Raw genomic sequence first — 25,058 nt, 5'->3', positions numbered from 1 at the left:
ATAATGTTTCCCAACATAGTTTAGCAAAGTAGGCTGTAGCCTTCTCATCCCAACTCATGGTTTCTTTTTGCCTACTTTCTATAATTGTTTTGGCCTTTTAACTGTGGATACACTTGAAATTAATCTTTTTTGGACAAATAATATTTCAGGATTGTCCTGAAGTCCATGCTAATGCAGCAGAAACACTATGTTCTATAACTCGATATGCTCCTCCTGGCCTTGCCAGTAAAATCTCCAGCCCAAGGTATGACTTAATTTTTTCTTTTCATGTTGCTTGGAAATTTGCGAACACTTTCCATCTACCAGGCTGTTATTTAATAAATGTCTCTTTGTTTTGTTTGCTTTGATGCAGTTTTATAGGAAGATTATTTCGTCATGCTTTGGAGGACTCACGGCCTAAATCTGTTTTAGTTAACTCTTTGTCTGTATGCATATCTTTATTAGACCCTAAGAGGCTAACCTTGGGAACTTATCATATGTACAACCGCCAACTAACTCATGGATCCACAATAACTGCTAACCCAGAGACAGTTGAAGGCATGCTGGAAAGCCTAGGTGAGTCACCTTCTTTGATATTGGGTGTCAATCCATAATCTTGCAAGATAAAACAACAATTACTAGTGTTGATTTTATTTTTTTTTAATTTTTGATATTGAGGTGGCTGTGTGTCTGTGTGAAACCTAGGGAAGGTCATATTGGTATATGTCACAATATTTCAAAATGGAATAACAATTCGTTTTGTTAATTTTTAATCTGCGACTTAGTATGACTTGTGTCTGTGTGCATGTGAATTTTTTTGGTATTGGTGTGCATACTTGTGTGTAGGGATGACAATTTTGTGGGTTTTTCAGGTCACCCGCCCCGTCCCGCCCCTATTAGGACAGGTATGGGAGCATAGTAATCGGGGATGGGATGGGTTCAGGTGGTAATAATCTGCCCTCGAATATGAAATTACAAGTTTACCCCCACCTATAAATATTTGCTTCCCTTCCAGTCTTCCTCTCTTGTTTTAGGGTTCCTGTTCCTCTCCATCGTTAGGGTTTCCATTCCTCCCACTCAACGCAAAAATCCATCCGATAATCCCATTTCCTCCTCCTTTCTCGATTCATCCCTATCTATTGCATAAACAAATCTATTGGTAGTCTCATCACTTCAAGCCACTACCATTTTCTCCCTCCAAATCATATTTTTTTGCGTCCACGAACTAATATGGTTCTTTGTTCATTTGTCTTCATTTGTTTTTTTTTTTTTTTTTTGGATCTTGGACTTTAGGTATTTTTCTCGAATGTCGATTTGTTTGCTCTAGGTTTTTTTGGGAGATTCATGATGTTCTTCGATTCCCAATCTAGGTTTCTTTTTCATTAATGATAGATGTATTTTCTTCTTTTGCATGTCTAATATTTTATTTGAATCTCTTTATTGTTTGATTTTGATTGTGTTGCATGCAACCTTGCAATTTATTCGAATCTCTAATTATTTTTCTTAAATGGTAACGAAGTATGAGGGGGATAGGGGTGGATAGTAATCCTCATGGATTCGACATATTTTGGAAATGCATAAGCAAAGTTGGGGCGTTTTCTCTATCAGTTTTTGGGCAAAAGATGAGAGATTTTGTTGCAATTTGCCTTTTAGCAGGACAATTCAAGATTGAGAGTCAAAATTAGTGACAAATTTTTTTGTTGTCCTTGTTGGATGGTGATTCTGGTGAAGTTGAGGTTTAGGTGCTTCCCAAAAAGGAGATTGGTTTTTGGAAATGGCGTTTACCTGAATTTCCAACTTGTAATCCAGCCCGATGCAGCCCCTCGCTCCATTCGCCTTGCCCTGAAAACATATACCCGGATTGGGACGGGGTGGGGTTAGGATTTTAACTGTTGTTTCAAAACGGGGATGGGAGTGCATGCCCTGCCCCGCCCCGCTCTAGGTTTGGGACGGGGATGGGAAATAACTATATATTTTGGGACAGGGATGGGATAGGGGTGTCCAGTCCCAAACCCGCCCTGTTGCCATTCCTACTTTTGTGTGGGTGTGTGGCATAGCAAAGAGAAACTGCCAAAGATTACAAGTGAGTTAACCTTGGACTGTGTTTATACCAAGGTGGCATAACTTAAGTATGCTAGAGGTATAAACTACACTTGGAAGGACAAAGTAGAAGCAGAATGAAAAATAAAGGGGGAAAACAATGGTTCTATCCAGTAAGTGTCCAACACCTGGATAGTCTTGGGAATTTGCACATTGGAGTTGGTCTCCCTTCCTTGGACAATAGTGTGAACTTAGAGAAGGGGGAGTCTCCCTTGGATTTTCCATGGGTGACTCCCACCAACTTGTCGGGATTTGAGATGCTCGGTGATCCACCAAAGGGTTATTAATGCCCCAATGCTATAATGTCTTGGCAGAGGAATGTCTTTGAAAATGGTCTCATAATGTATACATTTTAAGATTAAAGACATGTAGTGCTGCATTAATGGAGAATTTTGTTATTCACAAGGCATCCAACTTGCTAGCCATACAACCTCTTAGATTGGTTTTGTTTGTTAGACTTGTGTTACATGATGGTTTGATGACATGGAATGAGTGAAATGAGACATGAAGAAGTTCTAGCCAGTTTTAGAATATTCAGTACATCTTCAACACCCATAAGCTTTGTTTTTGAATAGAGGAACGATGTTATTCCTCTTTTTGGGCCTCTATTGCTACAGATTTCAAGGGCATTCTTCTCAATATTATACTACTTGATTAGTCTTCAATATGTAGATCAAAAGGGTTAAAATAGCAAATAGAGGAACAATGCTAAGGGATTTTGAATTGCAAGACCCTGTGACGAATTTTGAATCATTTTTCTTTATGTTGCCTCCCACTGTACTATATCAATGTCTATCTTAGTAGGTTTCTCCTCTCTGTTTTTTATGAGATTTTGTATGTTGGGAAGGACGTCTCATCCTTTACTTGTATTTCTTTATGTTGCCTCCCGCTGTATCATATCAATGTCTATCGGAGTAGGTTTCTCCTCTCTGTTTTTTATCAGATTTTGTATGTTGGGAAGGATGTCTCATCCTTTACTTGTATTTCTTTATGTTGCCTCCCGCTGTATCATATCAATGTCTATCGGAGTAGGTTTCTCCTCTCTGTTTTTTATCAGATTTTGTATGTTGGGAAGGATTTCTCATCCTCGTTATTTTGTCGGAGTAGGTTTCCTCATTTGATTTCCCCTCAAATTCTTGGAGAAAACATATCCTTGAGGAAAAATTTATGTATAAAATTGAGTCCCAGTCTCCTTGAAGTTTTTGTATTTTCAGTTCTAAAAGAAGTTGAGAAGTGGGCAAAGCCTCTGCCTTCATCCTTCTTGTAGTTGCCTATTTCAGTATTAGGTGAGATTCTAGATTTACTTGACATTGATACTCATTTTTCTGGTTCTATCATTGGTGAAGGTGGAAATAGGTGGTAAAGCTACTACAATCTCATGAGTGCATTCACTTGTTTAGAAAGCTTCATTTAGTGAAGTGATAATTAATTAGACAGATGACTCAGAATTTGAGAATTTGGACACTGTATAAATGTGATCATTCTTCCTTACAAAAGTTTCAGGCCCAGTAGGTAGAAATTTGACTTTTTACCCCTCATTCATATGGAGTTCTATACTCTATTCTATAGTTTCTTGATTCATATGGAGTCCTATACTCTATTCTATAGTTTCTTGCAGTTTCATTATTTGGAAAACATGCATTCCTAACATTTACTGATAAATATTTACTATAAGAGAAGGTAAACTATTAAATGGAAGCATTTTAATGTGGTTGAGGCTATGCCTAAACTAGCTATTTCAGTTTTACATATTGCTGAATCACATTATTGACAGTTCAATGCTGGTTCTGTGTTTGTATGTCAGCTGATTGGGTGTGTATGTGTGTGTCTCTAATCAAGGGATTGGAATGCATTTCTTCGAAGTTTTGAAAATCTTTGGTTACTACAACAAAAAAAATGTTTGTCATGGTTCTGTTTTGTAGGTGATTTGCTCAAGCTTTTAGATGTTTCATCTGAGGAGAGTCTCTTGCTAACTACTTATGGAAAGTTGCAGCCACCTCTTGGAAAGCACCGTCTGAAGGTATCCCTTTGTATTTGCAATTGTTTAGGTGCTTTGTCGTGCACTATATAGGATGAATATAAATGTTTGTTTTTTTCTTCTTTTTTTTTCAATTATAGATTATTATTATTGATGACAACTTGATGCTGATTATCTATCAATATGGGAATTTTCAGATTGTAGAGTTCATTTCAGTTTTACCAACAATTGGTAGCGAAGCTGCCGAGAAGGAATTGATTCGTCTAGGTGCAATACAGCAAATTTTAGACTTGTTTTTCAAGTAAGTTGAGAAATTCTACTCCCTTATGCAGAGTTATCGAACCCTGTCATCATTCCTTGCTTGAATCTGATTGTAGGTACCCATACAATAATTTTATGCATCACCACGTAGAGAACATTATAGTATCATGCTTGGAGAGCAAGAATCGTCCTCTTATTGAGCATCTTCTTCGTGAATGTAATCTTGTTGGGAAAATACTTGAAGCTGAAAAGAATTATACATTGTCGGATGATCTAAACAAGGTAATGCACCACAGTCATTCATGAAATAATACTCACCTTAATTTAAATGGTGGTGGATCTAAACAACATAATGCACCAGCCATCCAGCCATCCATGAAATAATTCTCAATTTATTGCTTTATTTGGATGTTTCCCAGTTTATTTGTGGGCAAATTTTTAGATTAATTTTTTGTCTTAGTTATGTGGTTATGGCTACTTCTTTCTGTTGTGAATTTACCTATTGAAAATGTAAATTTGTTCAATCTTCCTGCAGCCAACTGTTCCTGCTGAAGGAAGGACACCCCCCAGAATAGGAAATATCGGACACTTAACACGTATATCTAACAAACTTGTTCAACTGGGGAGCAGCAACACCGAAATTGAGGCATATCTGAAGGTTCATTTCTAATTCTGTCCACCCCTTTTTAGATAAGAAATTTTACTTGTATTATATTTGGATTAAAGTACATGTAAAATGACAGTCCTTCAACAAATGAAAAAAAATGTACAAGAGTATAATAAGAGGAAAGAAAAATAAAAGACCTAAAAGGGAGAACAACAGAAGTCCTTACAGTAGGAAGCCTTTGGCTTCCTTCTTCTAAGGGAACAGAGCAACAAAACTCAAGCGGTACGTGAGGTTCCAAATACAATTGATAATGGAACCCAACCTACACACCTTGATTAGCCTCCTAGGATTCCCCATAAAAGAGCAATCCCTTGTCAAAAGACCCTCTATGGCCACTAGTTACCTAAGACAAATTTTTCTAATGATCTGGGCTAAGTAGCTCTATAAGGTTTGGGCCTTAGGCTCTCTTATGGAGAGGGCTTTAAAAGGGGGGTGAGGGCTCTGTTGGAGTCTTATGTAGAAGATGAAATCTTCACTGATGTCGGCAGGGGTGTCTCTTCCCCAAGGTTGGCGCCCTCGTTGCTGTCCTTCCGGGTGTCACTTGCTGATGATGCTCTCTTGGGGGAAGTGGCAAGATATCCAGGTTCATCCCTTCGTTCTGTTTCCTTTTTGGGGGCTGGGACTTCTACTTCTTTTGCAGTAGGGTCTCGAAGTCAGACGAAGGGGACAATGGGGGTGGTTCCCCAGCTTGAACACTCAATGCCTCTTGAGAATGATTTTGGCAGATAGAAGATCAATGGTGTTCTCAACCAACAAGGGAAAGGAGGTGGTGATTGGGGAGGCTGGGCCTGGCAGTGACAAGGAGAGTGTTTTGATGGCGGGTGAGGGTGATGATGCGCTGGAGGATAGGGTGTCTTTCAACAGTTTGCTTGCCTTCAGTAGGTTTTAAGGCTTGCAAACAGAGGGTTTTGAGGAGGAGATTTTGGTGCTTCTTGAAAAGATCAGGGAAAGGAAAGGACGAGAGGGTCAGGCCTTAAGGAGAGCAAGTAAATCTGGCTCTTCTGGTTTTGAAAGGGAGCTTAAGAAATTGGAATGGTCAGTAAAATACAAGAGAACATAAGCAGAGGAACAAAGGGACAGAGAAAGGGGGGTGTGTTCTTCAGGTGGTTTATGAAGCTAAGGATTTTAACTTGGAATGTAAGAGGGGCCAATGACAACAATAAAAGGATGGTTTTAAAATCTTTCATTATGGCATAGAGAGTAGATTTGGTTTGCCTTTAGGAAATTAAAATCCAAGTGTTGTCAGTAGGGATGGTGCGCAGTCTAGGAACATGCAGATTCTTAGACTGGGGAGAGCTGAAGGCGAGGGGGACAGCAGGTGTGGGGTCTTGGTTCTTTGGGACAATAGAGTGTTAAGAGTTGTTGGGTATGGAAGTTGGGGTGTTCTCAATCTCTTGCCATTTTAAGAACTGTAAAGATGGGTTTGTCTGGATTTTCATGGGGGTGTATGGTCCCTCTGGTGGGGGTGATAGAGAGGGTTTCTAGGTGGAATTAGGGGCCATTAGGGGTTTGTGGAGTGATTCATGGTGCATTGGAGGCAGTTTTAACATTGTTTCCTAAGGGAGCATATCGGTCCCAATGGGTTGTCTGTGGCCATGAGAAGATTTTCTGAGGTAATTGAGGAATTTTAGTTCAGGGATCTTCCTTTGCAGGGGCTTGAATAAACTTCACTCAATTAAGGTTAGATCAGTTTCTGGTCTCAGAAGGTTGGGAAGGCCATTTTAGCAGAGTGGTGCAATGTATCTTGCCTAGACCTATGTCAGATCATTCACCAATTCTTTTGGATGGGGATGGTGTGTGGAGAGGTCCTAGCCTTTTAAGTTTGAAAATATGTGACTCGAGGAGGAAGGTTTCATAGATTTGAAGCAATGGTGGACAGGGTTCAGTTTTAGGGGTTCTTCCAATTTCATTTTGGCAGAAAAATTGAGAAGTCTAAAGTGTAATTTAAAGAGATCAGGAAGAACTTAGTTCTCTTGCAAGTGGGTTTTTGGATGCAAAAGAGAGGTTGGAGGAGTTATTTGTTGAGGAGGTGGTTTCTAGGGAGGATTCAAGGGTAGAATTTTGTAAATGGACTATTATGGAGGAAACAAGTTGGACGCAGAAGCCTAGGGAGGGGTAGTTGAGGGAGGATGATAGAAATACCACTGTCTTTTAGAAAATGGCAAATGCACACATAAGGAGGAATACTTTGGCTAAGGTTAGAATAAATGGGGCGTGTTTAACAAATGAGATTGAGAACTTATCCAAAAATAAAATAAAAATAAGAAAACAGATGAGACTGAGATTAAGGCGGGGATCGCACAGGCTTTCTAGACTCTTCTATCGAAACCAGGGGAGTGGCGTCCTAATATCAAGAGTATGAGATTTGAGGCCCTAGATAGTCTAAATGGGGTGTGTTTAACAAATGAGATTGAGAACTTATCCAAAAATAAAATAAAAATAAGAAAACAGATGAGACTGAGACTAGGGTGGGGATTGCATAGGCTTTCTAGACTCTTCTATTGAGACGAAGGGAGTGGCGTCCTAATATCAAGATTATGAGATTTGAGGCCCTAGACAGTCTTGATGCAACAAAGTTGGTGAAGCCTTTTTTAAAGGAAGAGGTGTTCAAAGCTTTGTTAGATTTAAATGGGGATAAAGCATTAGGGTCAAATGGATTTTCAATGGCTTTTTGGCAGTGTTGTTAGGACTTTGTCAAGGATGAAATAATGGGATTCTTGGGGGATTTTCAAGAACAGGGTAGATTCGTAAAGAGTATCAACGCAAATTTTCCTAGTTTTGGTGCCAAAGGTAGGAAGGGCTGTAGACCTTAGAAGATTTTAGGTCTATACGTTTGGTGGGTAACCTTTATAAATTATTGGCTAAGGTGTTGGCTAATAGGCTTAAAAAGGTGTTGAGCAAAGTGATCCCAAAATCCTAGAATGCCTTTATGGAGGAGGGTAGGCAATTTCTTGATGTTGTGCTTATTAACAATGAAGCAATTGATTCGATGTTGAAAAGAAACATAGGGTGCTTTGTAAGCTTGATATTGAGAAGACGTATGACCATGTTAGTTGAGACTTTTCTGTTTGTGGTTTTGAACAAAATGGTTTTGGGCAGAAATGGATTAGTTGGTGCATTTTTTCACCAAAATTTTTTTCATTGTTAATGGTACCCCTTCAGGGTTTTTTGAGAGCTCTAGAGGATTGAGGCAAGGGGATCTACTTTCATCATACTTGTTTGTGTTGGCTATGGAGACGCTTAATTGTCTCCTGGAGAGGGCTAGGGAGGGTGGCTTTTTGTTAGACTTAAAGGTGAATGGTAGAGTTGGAGTGGGTTTGGAGGTTTCCCATGTCTTGTTCACTAATGACATGGTGGTGTTTTGTGAGGCTTCTATTACCCATTTGACCTACTTAAGTTGGTTACTCATGTGGTTTGAGTTCATTTTGGGTTTGAAGATTAACCTAACCAAAAGTGAACTTATTCTGGTTAGGAGAGTGGAGAACTTGGAGGAGTTAGCCGTTGTGTAAGGTTGTAGAGTAAGTGTGCTCCTGACCACCTATTTGGGCCTTCCTCTAAGCACCCCTCATAATTATTTGGCTGCTTAGGATGGAGTGGAAGAAAGGTTCCGTAAAAGATTGGCAATATGGAAATGATAATATATTTCTAAAGGGGGGAGGCTAACTCTGATTAGGAATACTCTTTCTAGCTTGCCAATCTACTTTTTGCCTTTGTTCTGGATGTTGAGGATAGTGAGGTTAAGGTTGGAGCAAATTGAGCGGGACTTTCTTTGGGGAGGAGGGACGTTAAAGAGAAAACATCTAGTGAAGTGGGCTACTGTTTATTCAGATAAGAGGAAAGGGAGCCTAGGTATTCGACGTCTTTCTTCTTTCAATAAGGCCCTATTGTGAAAGTGGAATTGGTGCTTTGCAAAAGAAAGGGAGGTGTTTTGGAGACAAATTATAAGTGGTAAGTATGGGGAAGTTGAAGGGGGCGGGTGTTTTAACGAAGTGAGTGAGAGTTATGGTGTTGGGTTATGAAAGACCATAAGAAATCTGTGGGAGAGTTAATTGTAGAATTTCCTTCTCAGTGGGCAATGGGAGAAGGGTAAAGTTTTGGAAAGATAAATGGTATGGCGATAAACCTTTAAGTGTTTCTTTTCGTTCTTTACTTGCCTTAGCTACTTCAAAGGAGGCTTGGATGTCGGATTTGTGGTCTCATTCTAATGGTAGAGGTATGTGGACTCCTAGATTCTCTAGGCATCTAAACGATTGGGAGATTGAGTGAGTGGAGCGCTTCTTGGCAAGACTACTTGTTAAGGGGGGAGTTAAGGGAGGAAAACACTAGGTGTGTTGGTTGGAGGCAAAGAGTGGAATTTTCTCTGTTAGGTCCCTTACTCTAGCTTGGGGGAGGGGAGTTCTCAACCATTCCCATCTAGTATTTTGTGGAATACTTGGGTTCCACCTAAGGTGAGTTTCTTTACATAGGAGGTGGCTTAGGGAAAAGCTTTGACTCTTGATCAGTTACTATAGAGAGATTGTTCTTTGGCCAATGGATGTTTTCTTTGTCACAATCACGAAGAGTCAATTGACCACATCCTTTTGCATTGTAGCAAGGCAAGGCGAGGGTGTTGTAGTAGCTTTTGGTATCTCATGGGTGATTCACTCCTCTATCAGAGACACTTTGTTAGGTTGACATGACTCTTTTGTGTGGAGGAAGCGGAAAAATGTTTGGGGAGTTGCTCCTTTATGCATTTTTTTGGATAATTTGGAAAAAAAGAAATAGAAGATTGTTTGAGAATGAGGAGCTCTCTGATCATAGACTAAAAGTCCTATTTCTATGTAGTTTGTATTCTTGGTCCAAGTTGTTTATAGGTGATAGATCGATGTCCTTATTTGATTTCATTGATTGATTGGGTTTAGATTGAGGGGGAATTCTCTCTCCCCCCCCCCCCCCCCCCCTCCCTCTCTCTTTTATTTGGCATTTTATGGACATCATGTGTACCTTGGTGTGCCTTTTTTTGTGCTTTTCAATAAAATTGCTTCTTATCTACCAAAAAAATAACAGAAAAAAAAAATGGTTTCTTTAGCTGGAGTATGATATTTGTGTGTACTTTTCTGTTAGCCACAAATCCAGAAAAGATGCGTTTTTTTGGGGTTACTTCTGGACTTCCAAACAAGATTGGGTTGGAGCTGGCACAAGAAGACCCCAAACTCCAACGCATTTCATTGGGGTTGGCAGGAGAGAGGAAGACGCTTTCTACAGACAACATAAGCTTGAGAGATCTTTAATCTCTCTATCTACAAGATTATTCCAAAATTAAAGATTCTAGGAGGGAAAATCATGCAGAAAAGAGTATACTTTAGAAATAGGGAGTCCTCTTTAACTTGAAGAGATCTGCACTTCTCTACTCCAATTTTGTTTATCAACCTGAACAACTACTTTCTTAGCTTGACAAACCTATAAATTGTACTTTGTGTCTCAAGACCCAGTCAAGCTATTAAGTGGTGTAATGGTTTTTGAGACTAATTGCATATGCACCAAGATGTTTTCTTATACCTAGACTGATTTTATGTTGCTCAATCCTCTAATTTTCTATCTACACTCAATTGTAGTTGTTCCATCTACATAAAAAATAATCTGAACTCTAGGAGTGTTGTCCAATTTTTTTAACAGTCTGAATCTTTCTTTCTTTTTACCTTTTTTTTTGTGCTCTTCTTTTCTTTTTTTTGTGCACAACTCTCCTCCTGTCTTCAATTGAAAGTAATTACCTCTTAAATGAACATGTATGTATGTGCTTGACATAACTTTTATAGTGTACTGGAAACATCTTAATGCAACTGGTGTTTCCCCCTCATGTTGTACTCTCAATCATATACTAGTGTTGGTTTTCCCTTCACAGGAAAACAGTGAATGGGTGGATTTTCATGGAACGGTACTCCTGAAGCGCAATGCAGTAGAAAATGTATACCAGTGGGCCTGTGGGTAGGTTTTCTTCCTTATGAATTTTTTTGCCCTTTCTCTTGCACCAGTATTGGATTTGAAACTTTGTATTCAGTAAGGTGGATGTGATCAATTCATAAATAAATAATCAATTTTACTTGTAGTGAGAGGTGAGGCCGCCTCACTCAATATGAACAGAAAAAGGTGTGAACCAGAAAGCCAAAAGTGCTAAATAGAGAAGTTTTTGTTTCTTAAGTGACAGCTTTCTTGGATGATGAATATTCTACTGTGTCAACCTTTTGAAGCATTACAGATTAGTTATATTACTGTTGTGTCTAAAATTCCTTATAAGAAGGATCAGTGTTCATGTGGACATGGATAAAAAATGAATAATTGTTTGAAAGGATGCATTTTGTGCTATTGAGACAGAAAAGAGGCTGAAAATATCTTACTTAAGACTAGCTTATGTCGGGTAGGATTCTAGTTGATTAGTGCTGCTTGTGTTAACAAATGATGGACTTGGATGACCATATTTGCATTCATTAAAACATATGAACTTTGTTGTTTGTTATGTGTTATATTCTTTGGGTTCTGCCTCGGTCAATTGAAAAAACTGTCTAGATGTTGTACAAGTTCCATTGGTGTTAAAGGAAAGGTGTGGAGAATTAACCCTCTGTGCTTCTTTTGGAGCCTGTGGAAGGACCAGGTTGAAAATATTTTGACTGAAATGTTCAGAGCTGGTGTTAAAAAACCATCTCCTTAATCTCTGTTTTCATGGTTTGACAGTCTTTTGGGGGTGGGGTGTTGAGAATTTCTCTCTTTTAGATTTTATTTATAGATTGGAATGGTTGAGGCCTTTTTAGGTCTTTAGGTTTCTTTTTGTTTCATGGTTCCTATGCACCATGTTTGTGTGCCATTGTGCTGGGCTCCATTTATGATTATACTTTTAAAGCTATTGATTTCTTAAGTCTTCTCATGCTATACCAAATAAATAACTGCATTTTGGTTCTGTGCTTACAATAAATCTGTATGCCTTAATTTCCAGTTTTCCATGTTCTGTGCTTACAATGAATCTGTATGCCTTAATTTCCAATTCTCCAATTCATTGGAGTTTAAACTACTTGGCATTATGCTTTATTTGCGGTAAACTTACGAAAATTCTAATTAGAGTCTAATGCATTCCATGTTAGCTTGGGTATGCATTTTCTGAACAAAATTCACATCTTGTACATTTTTATGCACTAGAAAGAGACTCTCCTTGTGGTGTTGGTTGTATTATACTTGAAGTGGGATTTGTTAGGTAAATGAAATCAGACAGTTATAAAGCATTGCAGCCTAGCATATGAAAGTGGCATATTGTTTTTGTATTATGGTGATTCCTGATACCATATGTATTCATACTAGTTTTTGTAACTAAAATTTTAGGGGCTAGGACTAAGTAAGATGCATCAGGCTTGGGTCAAACTGCCTTTTTCCCCAGCTTTCTGGAGATGATATTTGTGAAATTTAATCATCAATGTTTCTCATTAAATTGTAAAAATTTAGATCTACTGAATTTAATATTTTCCTTCTGCCTCTTTCCCAAATTATTCCCTTTTGAACTCATATAAGATTTTTGAATTTACGAAATTAGAGAACCAATTACTATATTAACGTAATAGAAAATGGTGTTATTTCCCCCCTCTTTTGGTCTGATATGTAATCTGAGTTTCATCAATTGTAACAGGAGACCTACAGCTCTACAGGATCGAACTAGGGATAGTGATGATGATGATTATCAAGACAGAGATTATGATGTTGCAGCTCTAGCAAATAACTTGAGTCAGGCATTCCGATATGGCATTTATAGTAATGATGATATGGATGAGGTATTGTTTAATCTAATTAGTCCATCTTTACTTTCTATTTTTGGTACTTTAACATATATATATATATATATATATATATAAGTTTACCCCAAATGCGAGTAAGGAACAAGGGGAAACATACTAAGCATACTAGTCTACAACTCAAGCAGTTACGCACTAATTGCAGTTTTACACTAATTAATGTGTAAAACGTTAGTACTGAGGTGTGGTTTTTGGTACAATACCACAGACATGCACCAATAATTTATTGACACATGTATATTTGAAGATAAAATAAAAATGAAAGACCACTTAAAAAATGCAACTGGAATAAGAAGGTTGAATTACATATATCTTCGAAATATAAAAGCTTTGCAACTCTTTTTTAATTGAACAATTATTATCTTAAAGAGAATTTTTTTTATAATTTTATAACTTGATAAATAAAATGATGAATTAAGATAAAAGTTAATTAAATATATTTTATTTAACATTTATCAAAATTCCGGTGAACACAACTAAGGAGAATGAAAAGTTAAAATTCTTTGTAACTTAGTCTAATGAAGATGAATTCAATTTTTGTGATAAAGAACATATAAGTTGAAGGTCTCATTATCTTGAGGTAACGTTCTTTTATTTATTTTATACAAATATGAACATGTGTAGAATTTAATTTTTGCATTATGATGACATTATTTGTATCATGATCAATCTTCTAATTTTGAGAATTTTAAAAGATTTAGGTTAAGGTAACATTCTTTTTATAGTAATTTATATTTATATCAATCTTATTGTAGTATATTGGTTAGTGGGTCATTCCTTTTATGTGTATCAACAGAACTCTTTTTCCCTATATTTATAGATTCTTTTACTCACTTACTGGTTGTTCTCTTTACCAATATCTTTTTTATTTTTTTTAATTGAATGGTTGAGATTCAATCTCCAAATACAATGGTTAATAGTAAATGTTCTGTCCCATATCTCTTTGGTACTGTAGAATTTTCCCTAATTAATTAAAATATTGTATTCTACTGTTATATGATTGATTATTCTTCATTTTGAATGTGCATTTTTTAACAATGTTTTCATTTTCTGTTCATTCATGCAGACTCATGGCCAACTTGAACGGGATGATGAGGTATGTTCAAGAAGTTTTATACCCTTAAATGGAACGTTTCTCACCTCCTTTCCCCTAGGCTCTAGAGTTATGTGACCGCCATGATGTGGAAAAACCTTCCAACAGTTTGGTATAAACCATTTGAACTTGAACCCAGTGTCATGAACAGGAAGGTTAACCTTCTGACAAGTATGAACAGGAAGATTAACCTTCTGACAAGTATAAAGAAACTACTCTTAACACATGCTAAAGGGAATGTTTTCCTCTATTTCTCGGAAAAATTTCACTAGCTTAATTATAGGGACCTTCCTACAATTTCCATAAAATACACCTCCCTCACTTAAGGTAACTGCAATTGCACCAAACATTGCATCATCACCCAAGTTTCACCAGGTTGTCGCTTCATATTATTCTCCTGAACTCTGCATTGATGAAAAATTTTTGATGTCATGCTCCACTGTTTATAGAAATGCCTATTTTACCCTTGCATAAATTGTTCTTAGGGGATAAGATAATTTATAAATAGCAGTTCCTGATAATTATTCTTTATGGATCTTAGGCACTGGGTTTTTGTTTCTAATTATTCAAATTAAAAAAAAAAAAAAAATTGCCAGTTCCACTTTTTTGTTTCACTCAAGTTGGAAACATGTAAGATGGAAGGTTTAAAGAAGAAATACCCCGTTTGATGTTTTTGAATATCCTGTTGTGCTTTGCCACTGAAGTTGATATTGGGCATAATTTTTCCAACCTACCACAGTTAATAAAACCTCATCTAAGTTTGTTGAGTTCAAAATTGAAGTTAAATATGGGTAGGAGAAATGATTCAAAATTAGAAATTTGGTCTACACAGAATCATTTTATGAAGTTTCGACAGTTTCAGATATATGATTGTTTTTTAGTTAATCTGATAAATTCATACCAAAAAATATATACAGAAGTTTTCTTTCTTTTGCTTGGAAGGATCTCTCATCCTTTAATCCCATAAAATCCTTTTTCTTTTTTTCTTAAAATATTTTTTCATTTCCCATCAATAGAAAGATGCAACTCCATCTGGGCACAGATAACTTTATAGATCTACACCTGATCTGAGTGGTTTTTCTGTCAGGAACTGTAAGTCACCTAGTCAAAAAGCACTATAATCCATAAAAATAAAAAGTAATAATAATTAAAAGATAAACCATGTTTGTCATCAAAACAGAAGATTGCTTAAGAGTTTTTACTTGGAAATTCAGAAAATCAAAAACTTATAATTGTTCCAGACCTGGGTTAAAGCCTTGCATGAGGTTGAACCTTATCCTTTTACTGCACTTGCATGGCATTGTTTAGTCGACTGCTCTCATGTTCATAAGCCATTGCTTTGATACCAAAACAAGTATTGTGTCAAATGAAATAGCTTCTTATGGAGATTCTTGGCAGGATGTCTACTTTGATGATGAATCGGCTGAAGTTGTCATATCTTCTCTGCGATTGGGAGATGATCAGGAGAGGTAGGTGGAAGCCCTTATTTTGACCTTCTCCTTCTATATGATACCTATTTAAAATGAAAAAAAAAAAAAAAAAGCAATCTGAAGGTCTTCTCCATTGTCCCTAACAAATACATTTATGATAGGCTTGATCCCACCACTCATGCCAGCTGTAAATAGAGGGGTTTGCTTAAAAGGCTTACACCACTCTCATTTTTTACCTTTCTTGTCTATCCACCAGATTTTGGTTTGACCATTTGAAGAAAGGATTAGGGCCTTCTTGAATATTTCTTTTGTCAACAAAGAGCCGACTCTGGACTATATTCTTCCTTTTTTTATCCCAGAACTTGCAACCATGATTTCTTAGTGAATTTTGAACTAGTTTGTTGTTTGCAAAATTTAGTAGGTTTAAATGCTATATCTCCTCTGCTTCTTTAGCTTAATTCTTTCAACCTACCTGCCAGTGTCACACATTAAGCCTGAACTTCATGCAAACAACTTATTGGGAAGTGGGGACTAAATGTTCATTTCTCCCGCTCTTTATTTTTCAGATATTCAGTTACTGTATCATACCAGTTGATTTACCTTTTATTGAAATTGTATTTGCCTTTGGTGTACACAGCAGCTCTCTTTTTACAAACTCCAACTGGTTTGCCTTTGAGGATGACAGAATTGCCAATGAGCGCTCCACTGGCTCGCTTGCTTCTCCATCACCTAATACTGAGACTGGTCTTACCAACAGTGGTGGAAATGATGAAGTGATTGTTGGTGAAGATGATGAGTTGGATGATACAGCAACATCATCTCCATTGCCAGAAGTAAAACCACACGAATCCACACAGAACAACCCATCTGATGATTTAAAAGAAATAGGACCTGATGAAAGTGATAAACCACCTGAGTGGGTTGAATGGAGGGAGACTTCAGATTCCAGCAATCCATCTGATGTGGATAAACCTCTGGTTCTACCCAATGGGGAGCTTCAATCAGGACATGAAAGTAATGAGATTGTTCCAGACACAACTGAGCCTTCTCCTTCGGTCATTGATGAATTGGTGAATAATGGCAATGCTGCTGGGGCATTACCAGAATCAATGGAGGCGGATCCAAGTTCCAACCTTCCTAAGCTGTCTGAATCATCAGGTGATGAGAATATGAACTTAGACCCAACTACCTCTCAGGATGTAGAGATGGCTGACGGAACAGAAGGCACTCCTGTAGCCACAGAACATGAGAAGAGGGATATGGCTGAAGAGGTCGGGAATTAATGTAAATTCTCAAGGATCAGTTTATGGGGCTAACTCACTTTATGCCATTGAGCAGGTGGGACATTCTGGATGCATTGTTGGTTGGCAAGTCTATTATGTATTTTTAGAGCCTTTGTACATCGATAATGGGGCTTTATTGTCAAATAGGGCTGATGATTCTTTCCCTCCCACCCGTAAAAAAACTGAGTGCTCTCTTCTCCCAACAATGAGGATAAGCAAAAGAACAGGTTCTTATTGGGAAGCATTTTTCTTTTCTTTTCCTTGTTTTTTTCAAATCCTTATCTAGCAAGTAATTCAGCAATTTCATTACCTTTTAGCCTCTCTCATTAGGTGAATCACAGACAGGAACTTGTCATGTGGCACATGCATTATTATCTATCCTGTTTATGTTCTACGCTTCTCGCCAGGAATGCCAAAAATTGTTGATTATAAGGCATTTGTTAATCTTCCAATCTCGGAAAAGCGCCACCGAAGGAAATCATGTTAGTCTTCCAACCTTCCTGAGCAAGAACATGGTTTTAAGGGATATTTGATTATAAGAACGATTATTTATTCATTCTCTTTTTGTCGTAATGGGTTGACAATGATGTTACAGTTTGATGGGCGTATGGATGAAGCTGATAAAATAAAACCATTACCTTATAATGAGTTCTCTGTCTTATTCAAATCTGGCTTCCTTTAAGACTTTCCATTTCAAGATGTTACTGCACTTGAATCAACCAAACTGAACAAAAGATATAAAAATTAGTCGACAATACATTTTTTTGTTAGTCTAATTTCATCTCTGTAAAGAATGGTGAGCTTGAAAATATACATATATAGACGCGTTCACTGGTTTGATCCTCTCGGTCAATATTCTCGATTAAGAATACTTCTCCTAGCAATGGGAGTGATTCATGCCCAATTGGTGTCTCAGCTGATTCATGTCCAGCTGGTGCTCCTTGATTAAGGGAGTAATCAACAAAATTTATAACCTATTACACCATACACTAGGGTAGCAAAGACAAAGCTACTATAGTATAGCGGCTCTAGGATCGTTCACTGGGAAGGGTTTCCAAATTACAAATGATATCAATTCGAAGTGAATTGGTACTTTTTCATTTCAAGGTTAGCTCAAGAAATAAAACAAAAACTTTGATTGGTAAAGATTTAGATTTTAAAATAACTACAAAGCAAGTGATGGAAATTACTTAGGAAGAAAAACATTCCTTGGAGGGTCAGGTTCACTGGGGAGGTTCCTCATGCAAAAGACATTGCTCCGGTCAGTTGGTTCATTTCCTCGCGTTAGAGAATCAACATATAGTCAATTCTCTAACCGGTGTTGTACAGATACATCCTTTAATTAGATTTCAACTTTAATTCTCTCACTGATGCAACTTGCAACGGTTCGAGCCTCTCACTAAGCCTTAACCATTCAAGGTGATCTTTAACCTTGGACTTCCCTTCTCAAGCTCGCAAGAGATAACTAATGGATGTCTCCTTGGAGTCCAAAAGCTTACCAAGTGTTGGCAATTCCAGAAAATCCTACCTACAAGTCACCTCCCAAAGGCTCGCAAGGGGTAAACTAATGCATCTCCATGGTTGGAGATCACTTGCCTTACCAAGTGTTGGCCCAGGTGACTCTAATGTGTTTTAAGTTAACTAAAAACATAGAAATCACTAAAGGATTTCACTTCCTCTTCATTCATGGCTGAAACCACAAAGCTTTGCATTCTTGCACTTGGAACCTTTCCCAGCAACCTTAGCTCCAAGGAACTAAAGGTTTAGTTACTCATTCTCTGGGGAAACTTCCTCAGAGAGTGCATAACTTAGAAAAAAATGAAAAATACAAAGTGAGAAGATAAGGCAAAACAAAGGTCCTGAATTTTACTTGCTTTCAAACTTTTACAAAAGGGTTCCTCCTTGAGAACAGGCTCTCGAGAGTTATTTATATCAACAAAAACAAATACTAATTATTACATGACTATTTACTCTTATTACTAACTTAAAAGCTAAGGAATCTTATAATTGGTGGCTTTCAAGGAGGATTTTGGGATTTAGACAACAAAAATCTGATGAAAAATATCTCCCAATGTCGGATTGCTTTGGTGATCAAAAGCTATCAAAACACCAAAACTTAACACATATTGATTAGAAGTGCTTGCAAAGGTCCTTAATATGTTAATTGGGTTAAAAGACAATAACTACTACTCAAAAGTGTTTAAAAAAGTTAATTACAAGCTATGAAATAGCACATTTTGAGTAGTAATCAGGGAGTGCTTGGAAGAACATGGTCATATCCAACTTTATCAAGTGAGAGTATGAACGAGTCCTGCACTTTGCATATCAAGGGCTTCAAATTTTACTATAATTCGAAATTCTGCTTGAATATAAGTTGATATAATTGGAATACAAATTGCAAATACATACTAGGAATGATACAATTATAGGGTTAAAAATAACTGGAATATTGGATCAACTTATTGTTTGCTTCTATGGGGTACTAGAATAATATTGTGCATAGTACTGTTGCTTTGGACTCATAGTTGCATCGAAATAATCTATAAAACGAGGATAATTAAATTAAGTAAAACACCCAAGAAGGGGGTTATGAATTGGGTTTTAAAACATTTTTGAAAAATATCTTTGATTAAACAAGTAATAATTCAATGAGTGTAAAGATATAGGATTAGAGAGATGCAAATTTGGTTTTATAGTGGTTCGCCAAATCTTGTTTGTCCACCTTTTCTCAATCTCCTTCAAAGTGAGAGTTTCACTATATCAAGGCTTCAACCCAAGCCTTCAAGTCTACACTTGGATTTACTGACTTCAATGGATGTGAACAAATCCCCATCAAGTTCAATACCAACATGAAGTTTCACACTTAAGATTACTCAAAAAGAAGAGTTTAAGAACACTCGACCTAGTACAATGAATGCTTAAATACAAAAGAAACTATGATGAACACTCGAAACAATACCAAGGCACTTGGAATAATGCCCTATTGATGGCATGCTAGATAATTGCTATTATCAATCTCTAGGCTAGGGAACTATCAAAGTAGCAACTTGCCCTAAAAGTGGGATGCCAAGAGATAGTCACTCTAGATTAGAATCTAAAATGGAATCATCGTCTCAAAAAATAAATAGAAATTAGGAAAAAAAAATAATATAACTAAATGACATTGATAAAGCAACAATAATTAGATAAATTAATAGAAAAGGTAAAGGCTCATAAGATGAGACACATAGCTAAGAATAACCAAATCCAAATTCAAATACATAAAAGAAATGGACTAGATGTCCCATAGGTCTAACAAGGAGAAGCATTGGATCTAGGTGCCCATTGTCTTATTGAAGTTGATTCTACCTCCTCATCAGGCACATGATAGTTCCCAATTGAAATATATTAAAATCTATAGGGCGAACAAAAGGCTTCACAAATAGTCATGATATACAAGTATTATAACGATAGATCTAAGGTTAAAAAATAGAGGGAAAAAAAACAATTCTAAAAGATATTATATAATAATTTTTTATATACAAAAACTAGCATAGCATAATCATAATAGCATTCAGGGTCTCACTAACCTAGATCATAATACAAAAGAACTCATCTTCTGGTCATCCCATTAGGGACACAACAGAGTGTACTTTGTTACTTTGGGCTCTATCACCCAACCAACATCAAAACCTACAACCCAAACTTTATGACCCTGCCCTTACTATTGAAGTGGTGTGGAATTTGAGAAGAAAAAAAAAAACTAAATGAAACACCTTATGAGTGTAAGTATGTGTTATCATGCTGATAAGATATTAATGTCCAAAAGTCTAGTCGTTTATTTAGATCATACCAAGGCATGTACTTTGGAAAACATAGGCAAGGAAGATGAAATAATATTTATATTTGAAAACTTAATATAAATCATATGTATTTGGCCAAATAGCAATTCAACATATATTTCATGCCATTAGTAAAACTAATCAAGTAACATATAACATATATTTATTTTTTTAAAAAAATTATAAAATTATGTGTATCATAACTTCTAAAGAAAAATCTTTAAAGTTAAGACTAGAGCAGAATTCATAATATGATGTCTCCTTAAACTTTGGGTCATCCCCTCATTAAAATAAAATAAAATGAATATAAAACTTTGGAAATTTTATAAAAATGAGAACTAAGATGCCTAAGGCCTTGCTAACCTACTTTGATGTTGACAACACTCTAAATTGGAATCTACAAACTTTCGAAAATTTTCAATTTCGGCCAATGAAATTCAACTTAGTGATATTTAAGATAATGAGTTGATTGATGAGTCTAAATATCTTAAAAATTGATAACTAAGTCAAAGGATCACTAGAAGATCATCAACCATGCATCAACGTAAATTGGTTATAGATTTATCCCAAATAGAACATGTTGGGACGTCATTTGTTTTTGTCCAGGCAGGGCCGCGGAGTATATTTGGCTCTATGCCAGTCAGGGGCATCACAGAGTGGCCTCCCCAGGTGGTACCAGGAGGGCAAACCAAAAAGACCTTAAGGTCTCGAGTTCGAATCCTAGGGAGGCCACTTTGTGGGGAAACGTGTAGTCTCCGGACTCGAGCATCCCACAGAGCCAAATATACTCCGCGGCCCAGCCCGAATAAGACAAATGACATCCCAACAGAACATATTGAAATAGTTATAGATTTATCCCAAATAGAACATATTGAAATACTACTTTTTTTCTTGATTCTTCTCACTAACCAAATAAGTTAAAAATTATGAAACTTTCAGTATCTAATATGTGATGAATCTAGGAAATTATAAAAATAATTTATAAACCAATAAAAAAAAATCAAATAGTACCAAATTTCCTAAAATCCAAAATTATCTTTGAACATAGTGTTGAAAATCTATTAACATTTGCCCAATTCTTTCCTATGCGAATGGATTTAAAATCAAGCGGATTTGAATTTTTTAGTTTCTTTTTTTAATATAATCAATGTTTAAAATACTGATAAACACAGATATATCAGTACTTGAGTTTTACAGATATATCGGAAATATTGAAGAAATATCGATTGATATTTTGATAAAAATGTCGATGGAAGAGAAATGGTTTAAAATACATGAAAATGTTTATAAAACTTTCAAAAAATGATAAAAATAAGTAAGAATACATATATTAAAGTTATTTTGTAAGTATAATTAAGATAAATACGCTTAAAAATAATATTTATCAAATTTTTATAAAAAAAAATAGCTTAAATTCATTTAATATATTTATATTCATTTATTTTAAAAATTAAAAAATACTTTTATTAAAACATGTTTTTATTATATTTTAAATAAAAAATTAAATTGATTTATATGAAATAATTTATTTGAGATTTCATTTCTAAAATTTTATTACAAATATGTGGTGTTAACTTTTTCTATTAACATTAATTTATTTAAATAATTAAAATTATTAATAATTTATCTTATCAAATTAATTTTAATTTATAAAATATTAGGACTTTGTGTTTTTTCATATATTATAGCAATTTTTGAGTAAAATTATATTTTAATATTTTAAAATAAAAAATATTTAAAATTAAAAGGATAAAAAAAATTAAGAGTGAATTGATAGTAATTTTTTAAAATATGATTAATGATATAAATATGAAAATTAGTTAAAAATAAAATGATAATATAAATTTAAACCCTTACAAAAACATAGGTGAAATGTGGGTCATCGAATTGTAAAAAATTCAAATATGATGGTTAGATAAATTTTTAAAAAAATAAAAATTTTCAAAAAATCATCCAAAAGATCATTGATTTTCCCAAGTTCTTCTCCACTGCACCACATGTTGCCTCACACTCGATTTTTTCACTGATATTTCACCTCCAAACTGATATATTGCCCATATTTCATCGAAATTACCGATATTTCATCGATATTACGGATATTTTACCGAAATTTCTACCGATTGATAATCGGTGCCTAATATCGTGTCAGACACCATCGATAATCAATATATCGACAATATTTCACCGAAAAAATCCAAAATTTTAATCCTTGAATATAATAACATATAAGATTAACCAAGGATCAAGATCCTTAGTCAACATTTCTAAATTTTGAGATACACAAGTGATTCAAAATTATCTTAGTTGACCTCTTATTGATGTTTGTAAATGTGTGTGAAATTTTCTTATGAAGCTTAAGTTATCCAAATGTAGCAAAACTTAAATGGTTGGACTCCTTATCAAGTCTATTATTTTATAAAAATAATTTTGGATCTTAATATCTTTTCAAAAAAAATTAGAAATTTAAAGAACCCAATCTAGTAAGAATACCAAAAACAAGGTATTCCTCCTTCAAGAGAATTTTCTTCTTTCTATGGAGTCATCTTTGTTAGGAATTTGAGGTTAATCCAACCTATGGTAATCACCCTAGAGGAGGGGGGGGGGGGGGGGGGGGGGGGGGGGTGAATAGGGTGATGGTCTCTTTTCGTAAATTTAAACAAGTGAATTCAAGAGACAATTATATGCAAGTATATAACAATCATATATAGACAATTGCATATAAATTAAAGAGTAGGGAAGAGAGAATGCAAACACAAGAGTTTATAGTGGTTCGGCGCAACCCGGCCTATATCCACTCTCCTCTAGCTTCAATCCCGAGCTTGAGGTTCCACTAATCCAAGGCTTCCAAACCAAGCCTTCAAGCAATACAATTGGATTATGGTTCCAATTCACCCTCTTGGACTTTTGGCTCCAAGCACCCTTTACACTTCTCAAGTGATATCCCACTCTTGAACAACCCCTCAAGTGATTCCCCACACTTGAAAAACTTCCTCTCAAAGATTTACAAATGAATGATCTCTCAAAAATCCTAACACAAGAACTTTAAGCTCAAATGATACAAGAAAAACTAGGATTGAATGGTGCACTAAAGATATGCAAGTTTTGAAATAATGGTACACTAAAAAATACTCTTCCAAGGCTCAAATATAATCAAGAAAGATTTGGGAAGGTTACTCTCATGAAACAATGAAGATTGTAGCCTTTTTATAAAAGAAAAAAGCCAAACTAGCCATTGGGGGTTCGTCCGGTCGAGTTAGGGGTCGACCGGTTGACTAGCCGTTAGCATTTAATGCTTGGTAGGTGACCGTTGGGCCTCAACCGTACCTCGACCGGACCTCAACAGGGAAGAGAAGGCCACTAGGAGAGAGAGAAACTTTTTGGCCTCCCTCAACCGGTCCTCGACCGGACGAGCACAACCGGTCGACTGGTTGAACCGATTGAGCCATTTTTTGGCTCAACACCCAAACTTTTCCAACTTAAAACCTTTTAACACAAGTTTGAAAAACATTTAACACAAGGTTTTAGTTGAAAACATGAAATCATCCAATTCTTAAGATATTTAAAACAATATTACTCTTGGATGATTTTGGTGCATAAATAAATAATGAAATGCATGAAAGTCCTAGTGCACCAACAACCTTACAAAGAGATCTTATGAAGCTTTGGTCTTGAAAAACTCTTCTCTTTGAGGTGGTCTTCTTCATGATTTCTCCTTGGTTTGATTTGTCTTTGTGATTGTCACTTTAGAAATCGTCTTGCCTAATCACACTTGAAATATGATCATTAGTTCTAAACATTGTTTTGTTATCATCAAAATCAAGATTAACCAAACCTTAGTTTCACAATCTTCATCAACCCAACTTAAATCTATTATATTAGAGATGATTGAGTTTCAATTTGGGTGTTTCAAATATTGTAGTAACTTGAGTTTCACCCATTTTAAGTTGAAAAGGCATAGCTAAAATCTCTTTGAGTAACAATACCATAAAAGTTCAATCTCATACACTTGCTAACAACTATAAATAAATTTAGACTTGAAACCTAATATTTTCCCTCATTTTTTAGCCTACCCAATAGCTCATAACTTGAAAAAGAAAAAAAAAGGAAAAAAACAAAAAAAAAAAAAGGGTGCCTATAGCCTTCCATTGTATTCTTATTCTAAGTAATGAGAATACTGACAACTAGACACATGTATTTTTATATTAACTTAATATTTTCCTTGACTTTCTCGACAACCAAATAGCATGTAAAGTAAGGGAAAATGGCCAGGCATTATAGAACTTTATCACATGCAACATTCTAGTCCTCTAGCAACATTCTCCCAATCAAATTAAGGAGAAAAAGAAAAAGAAGAAAAAAAGTTATTAATGAAAATTAAATTGATTTTAAAAAAATGAAAAATACTTTTTTACAATAAGATTACTCATAGTGGAGGAAAGTTTTCTCTACACTTCTTCCCGAATTTGCTCTCCTTTATACAGCCTCTTTCAAGCCTCACTACCAAAATAAAGAAAAAGAGAGAAGGAAAACTAAAGAAGAAGAGAAGAAATTGTGAATATTCTCTCATTTAACCTTATGTATTTTAAAGTACTTCTGAATTTACTATTGTGCCACGTACATGTGTCATAAAAATAA

The 25,058-nt window shown here is 35.7% G+C and overlaps 1 protein-coding gene across 5 annotated transcripts in view; it reads left to right on the top strand.

Moving 5' to 3' along the window:
• LOC100243011 (uncharacterized) overlaps positions 1–17,158 on the top strand; it is a 43,464-nt gene extending 26,306 nt beyond the window's left edge. For 3 of the 5 annotated variants that reach the window (XM_059740167.1, XM_010657433.3, XM_059740165.1), the window contains 11 exons: positions 150–244; positions 353–555; positions 4,002–4,099; positions 4,255–4,358; positions 4,435–4,600; positions 4,854–4,976; positions 10,867–10,949; positions 12,634–12,775; positions 13,863–13,892; positions 15,288–15,358; positions 15,957–17,158. In XM_059740167.1, the coding sequence (XP_059596150.1) occupies positions 150–244; positions 353–555; positions 4,002–4,099; positions 4,255–4,358; positions 4,435–4,600; positions 4,854–4,976; positions 10,867–10,949; positions 12,634–12,775; positions 13,863–13,892; positions 15,288–15,358; positions 15,957–16,602 (1,761 nt within the window). In that variant the 3' untranslated portion in view covers positions 16,603–17,158. The remainder of the gene's footprint in view (positions 1–149; positions 245–352; positions 556–4,001; positions 4,100–4,254; positions 4,359–4,434; positions 4,601–4,853; positions 4,977–10,866; positions 10,950–12,633; positions 12,776–13,862; positions 13,893–15,287; positions 15,359–15,956) is intronic. The other 2 variants (XM_019222658.2, XM_059740166.1) reach the window with 1 other exon arrangement.
• The last annotated feature ends 7,900 nt before the right edge of the window (positions 17,159–25,058 follow it).

This window comes from Vitis vinifera, chromosome 10 (genome assembly GCF_030704535.1).
Source record: "Vitis vinifera cultivar Pinot Noir 40024 chromosome 10, ASM3070453v1".
Lineage (NCBI taxonomy): Eukaryota > Viridiplantae > Streptophyta > Magnoliopsida > Vitales > Vitaceae > Vitis > Vitis vinifera.
The sequence above is the reverse complement of the archived record's forward strand: the minus strand, read 5'-3'. Positions and strand labels throughout refer to the sequence as shown.